Genomic DNA, 11,093 nt, shown 5'->3' with positions numbered 1-11,093 from the left:
CACCTGCATCAAAACCACACAATCCTACAGCAGTGTCCAGCCGAGGCCAGCCAACCTCTGAATCCACCCTCCAACCGCCTAGTCCCTGAGAGTCAAAAGTCAGAGAATCATCTAGGAACACTGCAAAGGATCAAACAGCATCCAAAACCCCTTCTCCTAGCACTCCAACTGGACGGTTAGCTCCTCCTTGCCAACTGTTGGGCCAACCTATTGGAGGCCTCCACTAAAACACAGCCTGCATAGAAGTGGCTGCCCAGCACTTCTATTTCACTTCCTGAAGGCCTAAGCTACTTCCTATGATCTTCCTTGCTATTTTAATAGTTGTAGCACCTACAGCTTTATCACACCAGCCCCCTGCACACTCTCCATTCCTCCTTTGAATTTGCCCAACGTCCTCTTGCTCGATTAAGATCGCAATTGCCGGCTGCCCAACACTCCCTTGCTCGATTAACATCGCAAGTGCCGGCCGCCCAAAGCCCGCTTGCTCGATTAACATCGCAATTGCCGGCCGGTCACCCAGTACACTTGCTCAATTAACATCGCAAGTGCCGGCCGGCCCGACTGCCCGCTTGCTCGATTTTTAAACTTTCACACTTAGAATGTGAATTGTGCAGGCAGAAGAAATGCTTTACCATTTCCTTACCCGCCTCAGCCAACGCGGGGTTCCAGCGCCAATGACGTGTCACTCCTACCATGAAAACCCGAAAAAAGAGAGAAAATAAATATAAAACAGAAAAAGTAGCGTATTCCATTTTCTATTCGATTCGAAACTAGCACTGGCTTCCTCTTTTCTCTCTCTGCTCCCTTCTTCCGCCCACAACGATCATCGCTCGAATCACTACAACGATATCAAACACGAAAATCTATAACACCATATTTGATTTGAGTGAAATCAAACTAAGATATTAATGTTGCAACTGCGAAGATAATTCTCCAGCAATGTTTGAAGGACTGGTTCATCAGTTGCTTCTGGGTTACTTGGGACGTATTTGATTTGAGTGAAATCAAACTAAGATATTAATGTTGCAACTGCGAAGATAATTCTCCAACAATGTTTGAAGGACTGGTTCATCAGTTGCTTCTGGGTTACTTGGGACGATATTTCAAAGATATCCAGAAAGAGCAGCTGAAGATTAGGCTCGGTACGTGATTTACTCGTTGTGCTTATTCAGTAATTATATTTCCTATGTTTTGATACTAAACTTTTGGGAGTATGTTAGTGCGTGTTGGAATTACCCTAGTGTTACGTTGATTTGATGCCAATGCTGCTTCCCCTCTTTCTTGTGAAGTTGATTTTGTGAAGTTGATTTGAGTGCAAACTCAGCTTGGACTTCCAATAATATTTATTTGCTCCTCTAACAATATTTTCAACAAAATATTGCCTCAATGTATAACTTTTACGTCAAATTGCCCTTTTGAATAGCTGAATTTCTGTTAAAAGGATGTTGAAGGACCTATTTGATTTAAAAAATTGGTTTTGAAGAGTCGTTATGATGTGTTGAGCTGTTTGTTGTCAGATGACCAAACTGATAGCACTTGTATCTTTGAAAGGCGTTTACTTGTTAATTCTATTAGTTTGTGCATCAGTGCTAGCGCTATTGCTTCCTGCCAGTCTTTGAGTCTCTAAAGGATGTACAATTTCCTAAATGCAATGCTTTTTTCTGATATTTTTCAACTTCACAAACATTTGAATTTCAGTAGTGATGCATGCTTGATTAAGGATAAAGGTCAACTTACATCTGGAAATTTTGCACCTGGCATCTACCTCAAAACGTGGTTGATTATATGCATAAATACAATTAATTTTGTTTTAGAACTAGTTAAAAGTAAACAAACATGATTGACATATTTGTCAATATATGATTAAGAGTCATGAGGTTATTGAAATATTTAATGGTGGTTGAATTTGTTTCATAAGTGGTTAATAATGCCATGAGGTTATTGACAAAACAAGTGATTGATTTCATGCGTAAATATGGTTAATTTTATCTCATAGTAGTTAATAGTGTTTTGAAGTTATTGACCATCACACGTGGTTGACTACATATGTAAATATGGTTAACTTTGTTTGACAAGTGGCTAAGGGTGAATGAATGTGATTGTATGAAATACCAATATGTGGTTAATAATAGTGACATAGAGGTTATTGAAATGTCTAATGGTGGTTAACTTTACCTTAGAGGTGGTTAACCTAATAGTTTTGCGAGGTTATTAAAATGTCTAATAACAGTTAACCACTTGCCAATCAAAATTAACCATATTGCTGTGTTATTAACCACATGTGCCAGGTGAAATTGGGTGTACGATAATTTGTACTCTTTGTTTAATTCTTTTCAATGTGTACTTTGACTTATAGTATTAGCACCTTTTAAATAGTATGAGTTAATTTGATTCAGCAAGCTATCAATTTTTATTATATGATTAATCACAAATGATTTTTAATCTTACTGTGCATGAATAAATTAGTGTAATTTTGCACCCTTGATACGAATCAGCAATTCATCACCTTTTCTTTTTTACTTTTCTTTCACCAACTGATGAAAGAATTGAATAGTCACATAACCTTAAATTGTTAAGTGAAAAGGAATGGAAGGAGCACAATTAAACTTATCCCATTTGATTAGTCTACTTTCCACTACTTCATTCAATGGTTGCACTTTATTTGGATTTTTCATTGCTTCGTTTCCATTTTTTCAAAATAGAGGATATAAATATAAAAGCTCAAATATAGCTACAATATTTTTTTGTTAGACTTATGGTAAGTATTACGAAGTAGACTTTAAGCCTAACTCAACCCCATAATCTCACATCGACTAGAGATTAGAACATTTCATTCTATATAAGTGGGTGCAAACCTCACCTCATATGTAGATTTGAGAGCATCATGGAAGACCTAGGTAATTTGAAAGGGAAAATGTGCAAAATAAACGTACCGTATCATTCTGCATATCACTGTATAATATATGAAAATTCCTTATGTCTACTTGAATGCTGTCAAGGATCTGAAAGAAAAGCAATAAGGCATAAGCATATTGGGATAAAGCATTAGTCGCACCAAGTATGAGTGTCCTATTTGGTAGGACGAACAAATAGGACGACAAAATATTTTCCATAAGTACACTACTACAACAGAAAAACCACAAAAACAGAACTCAATAGCAACTAACATGGCACAATGGCACATATCTTCATATAAATTTGAAATTGTAATTTTTCTTCTTTCTTCGTTTTTTTTTTTTAATTATTCTACACCAAGGTCCAGCAAAAGAAACTTAAAAAATGGAATTTACCATCTGTACAACAACAAAAAAAAAAGCAAAACAGTAGTCTCGTCCAATACAGCTATAAGAAGTTTATTAATCCCAAAAGATAAACTTAGAAACCATTTGTATGCCAATTCATAGCAACAATAAAGCTTAAATAGAGGTAGTCATTAGCATGGTACATGTGACCAAGTGTTTTGGTTCTTGCTGCCGACATTATTCTTAAAAAATCAAGTTTAGAAACAGATATAATATATATATGCTCTATTGCAATATTTTGAAAAATTAATCAGACATTTAATTAGTAAAGGCACTAGTTCAAGGTTTAATGGTTCAACCAATCTTGTCAAAATCGCAAGTAAACCCCTAAATTCGCATGATATTGGAGTTTTGGTGACCAAGCAAGCAAACTTGGTAGGCACGGAAATTTCGCAAGCCATTCCTAGATCATGATTTTGCTAGCAAAATTGGATGATCGTCAGACATGTTGATCTTGAACAGAGTCTGTGTGGACTTGGTTTTTCTAACACAATAAATATCAAATCATATTGGCCTTTTCAGGTTGGGTTCATTTACCCAACTTTAGAGTTAAAAAAAGCACAACCATGTTTCCCTTAGGGATCTCAAATGTGAATCAAAACCATATCTCCATCTCCGCAAACACAATCGCGACGAACCCATTGTTCTCCCATTGTTGGCTACCAACGACCCTAATATAACTGTCGCAGGTCATCATCAACCCCCATATCACCAACACTAACCCTCCCATAATTGTCCGACCCTCCCATCATTATTGTTAAACATCCCATTACCATCCTCATTGTTGAGCTCCCATCACCATCAACATCATTGAAGCTCCCATCAACGTAACCAAAGCTCCAATTGCCACCGCCAACACTCCTTCATCGTCACCAATTGTTGAGGGTATAACCAAACTGGTTCCTAGTTTGACTGGTTGAGCTAGCCCAATACGGTTTAAAAAAATGCACTATTAACACTTTTAAGTAGATTGAATGAGGGCACATTACAAATGAAAATCATTCTTGAGCATTTACCAAATAAGACAAGCTTACAGGACCATGCAATGTTGTCAAACTCGTAACTCGGAGGCGGATCGGAGAGGGAAAAAAAACTCGTAACTCGGAGATCGTAACTCGACTCGGAAGAGTTACTATTCGAGTTTCTATACATAAGATAATTTATTAAACGGTCCAAATTAGTAAGCTATGACTTTTATTTAGGATAAGAAAATGTGTTGGAGATGAAAATAATTTGTAATTTTTTAGATGGGCCCAAAAAACCTAATTTTGAGTAAGCTTTTAATTTTATTTAGGGTTTCAGAGAGTAAGCTGGGAATTTTATTTAGGATTCCAGCTGCACATAACAGAGCACATCTCATATTTAAATTTTGAATTAGGTTTTATTAGGTTAAAATTGAAATGGGCCTTAGGCCCAAAGTTATGTCTCTTAAAATTTAGGTTTAGACATGTGCTGCCAGCATCTCTTCCTTCCTTATGCGCGGCGCCGTCGCAGCTCCTCCTTCCTTACGCGCGGCGCCGCCGCCACAGCTCCTTCTTCATGCTTCGCCGACGTCACAACATGCGTTTGCGGTGGTGCGCGAAGGCGGCGACGAGCACAAGCGGCGCATTAGGGTTTTTTTTGGACCGCGTCATGGATCGCGGAAGCTCATGGATCGTTCGATCCAACCCTTGGATTACTGGATCGCTCCGATCCAGAGAGGGTCCGATCTCACCTCCGATCCAACTCGTTTTTGCCTAAAAAGATCGTAAAAACGCAAGATCGGCGAGTTAACTCGCGATCTTGACAACATTGGGACCATGGTCCTTGACACCTAGGACAAACTAGACTAGATTGTCAAGAACACACTAGCCTAGGCATAAACAACAATAATACCTAGTGAAAAAATAAATAATCCTACCTTTGTAGTGACATGAGAAATGAACGATTGCCCAGCTTGACTACCTGCAGAAAAAAACCATTAATAAAAACCAAATATACAATTATTTCACCTTGACAATAGGTTGACCAACACATGGATTAGCACAAGAAAACAGGTCAAAAATTGAAATTTAATCTTGTGGAAGATTATTAAATTCTCAAAAGTTTGTTAGAAAGAGGAGAGGAAAGTAAAAAGCCATTGGAGGATAATGTATCCTACTGTTCTCTATAGCAAAGCATGTAACAACATAAAAAACATTTTCTCCCAAATCATTGTTTTATAGGGATTGAAAACCGAACAAACCGACTAGCCAGTAAATAATAAAGATTATTGGTCCCCATCTTGTCTTTGAAAACATATGGATTGATCACTACACATTCCTCCCCCGTTAAGAAGAGAAGGAATTGACTAGGACCTACTAAGTTTAGGGCTAAGCAATTAGAATTGAATTGAATTATTATGAAATTGAATTTTAAAGGTGATTCAACAGAACTGAACTAAATAGTATAATGGTAACAGCATCACGGTTTTAGTGAATTGAATCAAATTAAATTATTCTAAATTTAGAATTGCTTGAACTATATGAATGGATTGAATTACTACCAATGGACATTTCATTTTAGAATATTTTCCAATTTCATAAGTTATAGTCCAGATTAGTTCAAACAGTTTTATATAAGAACAATTCAGTCTTCAAAAATTAAACTAATACAACAATTCAGTTTAATTTTTTTATACAATTCAATTTAGAATCAATTTAGTTCAGTTCAAATATTTTTGAAAGCCCTAGATAAGTTTCGTATAAATGAAGAAATTGAAATTCATACACTGACACGAGAACCTAAGGTTAATAAAAGTCCTTAAAAAAGATTCATTGATAAGATATACTGGAATTGAGAAGAAAACCTACCATGGAAAAATGGAAAAGGATGTCAATGTTAATTGTCATTTAATAAGTAAAGAATAAAAAAGAACCCAGTGTACGAGGCTCCTGATAGTAAGGGTTGAGGATGGTAGATGTAAATAACCTTAGCCCAAAGAGCAGAAAGGCTGTTTACAGGATTTGAACACATGAGTCAGGTCACAAAGCAGTAACTTTATTGTTGCACCAAGGCTCGTCCTAATTTATGTTAAGTAATGAATATAAAATATTTTTTTAAAACAGATAAAAAAACAAGGTTTCAATATGTCAAGGCAGTGTAGCCACAGGTACAGGGCGAAGGTGCTTTATCAAGAAGTTAGACCTCAAGAATTGACATCATACAGAAGAAAATTTTAGTTTTTACTTTTTTGGAATAAGAGGTAAACCCTTCTTCAGGCCTTCCATTGAAGTTATAAATAAATTCCCTATCACTCAAATCAAGGTTCGATACAATCCAAAGCCTTATTTGGAGCTTGACAAGGAAATTTAATTTTTCTTCTTACATATAAAATAAATAAAATATATCTGAACATAAACTCTTCGAATCGAAGTTAAATGGCTTACCACACACCCGTCTGGATAATTTCCCCAACTCTGCTGCTGCTAGCTTGGCCTTTTTTCCAGCAAATTCTCTTTTTTCAACAGCATCAGAACTCCACTATAACAACACGTATAAACTCTACAATAAATATAGTACTTACTACAAATGATACAACTGAGAATCTAAAATTTCTTTACTATTTTTTTCATTAATGGTTACAAGTATTGGTTATAGGTTGCTTTTGAAAGACAAGCTTAGACACAGAATGCTGGAATTAAGAAGTACCTCTTGATCACCTCGCTGTGATGCAGAAATTAAGACATCCTCTAAAATTATTATAATGGGGTCCCAAGGCTTTTTCCATGGAATTTTTATGCTTAACTTTCCAACTCGACCTAGCCAAATTTTCAAGCTGTTAGGAAAGAAAAAATAGGAGTTCCAAAGAATTTTCCAGTACACTTCTTTCAATCAACCACTTTATCAGAAAAAATTAAAAACAGAACAGAATAGTTATAAATAGAATACAAAGCGTATGGAGTAGAAAAACAGGTCCAGATTTTTTATGGAAATGAGCTGCATTTGTTAGTTATATTTTGTAGGAGGAGGAATTTGCTATACCTTGTTTTAGTGCAAAGGGAAGCTGGAGATAATCAAATGCGTCAAGTATTACCTCCACATTTTCCAATAGTACTTCCTCTGTGAAATAATAAATGTCTCAAAAATCAGTTCGCCAAGAAAGAGGGGAAGCAGCATTGGCATCAAATCAACGTAACACTAGGGTAATTCCAACACGCACTAACATACTCCCAAAAGTTTAGTATCAAAACATAGGAAATATAATTACTGAATAAGCACAACGAGTAAATCACGTACCGAGCCTAATCTTCAGCTGCTCTTTCTGGATATCTTTGAAATATCGTCCCAAGTAACCCAGAAGCAACTGATGAACCAGTCCTTCAAACATTGCTGAAGAATTATCTTCGCAGTTGCAACATTAATATCTTAGATTGATTTCACTCAAATCAAATACCAATCGAATATGGTGTTATAGATTTTCGTGTTTGATATCGTTGTAGTGATTCGAGCGATGATCGTTGTGGGCGGAAGAAGGGAGCAGAGAGAGAAAAGAGGAAGCCAGTGCTAGTTTCGAATCGAATAGAAAATGGAATATGCTACTTTTTCTGTTTTATATTTATTTTCTCTCTTTTGTAGGGTTTTTTCGGGTTTTCATGGTAGGAGTGACACGTCATTGGCACTGGAACCCCGCGTTGGCCGAGGCGGGTAAGGAAATGGTAAAGCATTTCTTCTGCCTGCACAATTCACATTCTAAGTGTGAAAGTTTAAAAAGTTCTTTTATTCCATAATGATTTTACTTTTTAATCTAATTTGTATTGAAATTCATACAAATATCTTTTGCTCTATTAAAAATAAACTTATTAGTACGGCAACATAATTTTGTAACAATTTGTGTGGTCTCTTTATTAAACTTCAACTTTCACTATTTTTTATTATTAGACAGTTTGATTAAGTTTTAATATAAGATTTAAACTATTTTTACGCAATATAAGAGTTATATTACATAAATAGGTTTGATAAAATGATGGTTTTATCAATTTTTTTAATGATTTTATTACTGTACCGGTATGGGGCGAGACGACCGAGATGCCGAGAGCTTGGAAGACTTGGCCGAGAGGCCGAGACCTTTGGAGACTTAACCGAACGACCGAGAGTTTTGTAGACTTGGCCGAACGACAGAGATGTCGAGACCTTTGGAGACTTAACCAAACGACCGAGAGGTTTGTAGACTTGGCCGAACGACAGAGATATCGAGACCTTTGGAGACTTGGCCGAACGACGGCCGACGGCCGAACCCCATTTCAATTTTTTATTTTTTTTTTGATCAGCAACGAATTAATAGAATTAAAAGAAACACTTTAGGGGTGTTCCAACCCTTATACATAGACCTCCTAGTTAAGCATTGAACGATTAAAACAAAGTTAAGCGGCTCACCACTTAGAACCCCATTTCAATTAACGCTCAAACCGAGATCAGTGAAGTTAATCCATCATTAAGAATTAGGTAATGCAACCCTAAGCGGTACCCACCTCGATAAACAGGCCCAACAAGGAAGGCCCACTAGAATACTATAAATAGCGCACATCCCAGGGAGTAAGGTATGTCATTTATCACCCGCTTTACTGACTTGAGCGTCGGAGAACCTTCGCAGGTACCCCCACCATCCGGTGTTCAGCCGAGGCCGAGGGCCGAAGGAGAAGCAGGAGGGCGAAGAGAACCCCAGCTCACTACCCAGTCACCTGATCGACCGAAGGAAGGAGAAGAAGACTTCAATAGTTCTCTAGGTCCCATCTCCCTAGCAGGAACAATTACTATTTTAAGTCTTAATAGTGTTGGAAATTTCTTTTTTGTAATTTTTCATTTTTAAAACTTATAAACATAATATTTTGTATGTGTATGTTTCCTTCAATATTTTAATGTATTTTTTAAGTTAATGTTTCTATTCATTATTTTATATTTATAAATCTTCAAAATAGTATATTTTTAATAAATTAAAACAATGACCTTTTTTAAAAGATATTATGAAATTTATCATGGTAAACAGGTATTTCTTTGAAGGTTAAGAACTCAATGGTCATGATTTGCCACTAGGAATTGGCAAGGTATTTCACCTTCATTTGATGAAGCCATGACTATAATAATGGTATGTACTTGATCTTCTACTATGCATACCACTTGTTGGAGAAAAGAAAAACAAAAAAACAAAGAAGAGAATATAATGTTTCATTTATATAAAAATTGAACATTATTTATAACATACTTTATATTTGTAGAGCATTTTGGTATAGAAACTAACTTACTTTTACTTGAATTAATTGCCTCATGGTAAACAAAAAAAATTGAGAAACAATCTTACACTTATGTTGAAAACTAAATATTATTTACAATGTACTTTATTTATAAAGTGTCTTGTTATACAAACTAATAAATAATTTATACTTGAATTAACTACCATGTGATACCTAATTCGTTTTCTTTCATTTTCTTTTTTGAAAACTTTCTTTAGCATGCATAATTAATTTCTTGATATCCTCTTGAAGAAAGGACAATGTCGCAAAAGTGGTATCAAAACTAAAAGGTAATATGGTTCCAAATTTAATCGCCTACAAGATTAAGTTAAAATTTTAAACGATACAAGTATAAATATATCTATATCGTTCATTTTTTTTATTGAAATACTAATCGGGCATAAATATGAACTTAAATAACGTATTGTTTGAGTATGGAATGTTAATGTTCTAAAGAGGGATAGATGATGTTTCAACACCTTCTTTTTGAGATTTTCACAACAACACAAGGATGAGGACTTGTGAAAGGTATTTAAAAAATGGGAAAAGAAAAGGGAGTTTTTTTAGTCAAGAAGAGGAACAAAAAGGGTTATAAATTCAAATTCTTCCAAATTAAAGGGGTTGATGATGGTGTAAGATTGACAAGACAGTTGGATTAAATTTTCATAATGATCATGAAGGTGCATGTGAACATACTAAAGCGTGAACAACTAGATCAAAGACACACAATAAGAGTTGCGAATGAAAGAAATCAAATACAAGTAAAAAATATCCTAACTTAATCGAAATTATCTCTGTCGTTCGGCCATGTCTCCGAGGGAGAGAGAAAGGAGAGGGAGAGAGAGAGAAAGGAGAGGGAGAGAAACCCGCTTTTCTCATGGTGGTTACGGTGGTCACAATGGTCGAGGTGGTCATGGTGCAGAAGAGAAGACAGGTATTCCTGCGTATAGCAAAGACGACGCCACAACATTCTTCTTCTCCAACTTTCCGAACGGGTATGGTGAACTGGACATGCACAAGATTTTCCAGAAATGGGCTAGAGTGAAAGAAGTCTTCATTGCTCGAAGGCTGAACAAGTGGGGGAGACGTTTTGGTTTTGTTCGTTTCTTCGAAGTGGGAAATGCGGCAAGATTAGAGAAGGAGCTTGACCAAATATTCATTGGCAAAGTGAAGCTCCACGTCAATGTGCCGAGGTACAGGAGACAAGCACCCGAGTCTAGGGTTTACAAGTCTTCACCGGTGGTGCCTCATCCTGAGTCAAGGAGGAGGGGAGGGGAAGGCCAGGCGGAAGTACGGAGGGAGAGGTTGAAGGAGATATGGGTGAAAAAGAAAGGGGAAGAGTCTTATGCTGATGCAGTAAGGGGAGGCTCTCGTCAGGTGTGGAAGGGACCAACGTTCTCAGCCAAAAAGCAGATCCTACCATGGATGGAGGCAAGCGTTGTTGGTCAGTTGCGTGCAGAAATAGAACTTGAACAATTACGCGAAGTGTTCCTGAAAGGTGGGTTGAGTATGGTTTTTTTGCGTTCGTTAGGAGATAATCTTG

At 36.5% G+C, this 11,093-nt stretch overlaps 1 protein-coding gene across 2 annotated transcripts; it reads right to left on the bottom strand.

The window, feature by feature from the left end:
- Positions 1 to 2,700: 2,700 nt before the first annotated feature.
- Positions 2,701 to 7,894, bottom strand: LOC150029272 (intermembrane lipid transfer protein VPS13-like). Of its 2 annotated transcripts, none has more exons than XR_016518973.1 (6): positions 7,560 to 7,894; positions 7,305 to 7,382; positions 6,972 to 7,081; positions 6,710 to 6,824; positions 5,203 to 5,246; positions 2,701 to 3,002 (listed from the first exon to the last, which is right to left on the bottom strand). XR_016518973.1 is itself a non-coding variant. In XM_090299315.1 (6 exons), the coding sequence occupies exons 1-6, from the start codon at positions 7,648 to 7,650 to the stop codon at positions 2,883 to 2,885; spliced, it is 537 nt and encodes a 178-aa protein (XP_090155441.1). In that variant the 5' UTR covers positions 7,651 to 7,888; the 3' UTR covers positions 2,701 to 2,882. The 2 variants fall into 2 exon arrangements, 1 of the variants encoding a protein (XP_090155441.1); XM_090299315.1 differs by having other exon boundaries at positions 6,710 to 6,803; positions 7,560 to 7,888.
- Between the last annotated feature and the right edge of the window lie 3,199 nt (positions 7,895 to 11,093).

The sequence above is a fragment of the Phaseolus vulgaris genome, chromosome 2, assembly GCF_051622355.1.
Source record: "Phaseolus vulgaris cultivar YP4 chromosome 2, ASM5162235v1, whole genome shotgun sequence".
NCBI lineage: Eukaryota > Viridiplantae > Streptophyta > Magnoliopsida > Fabales > Fabaceae > Phaseolus > Phaseolus vulgaris.
The sequence above is the reverse complement of the archived record's forward strand: the minus strand, read 5'-3'. Positions and strand labels throughout refer to the sequence as shown.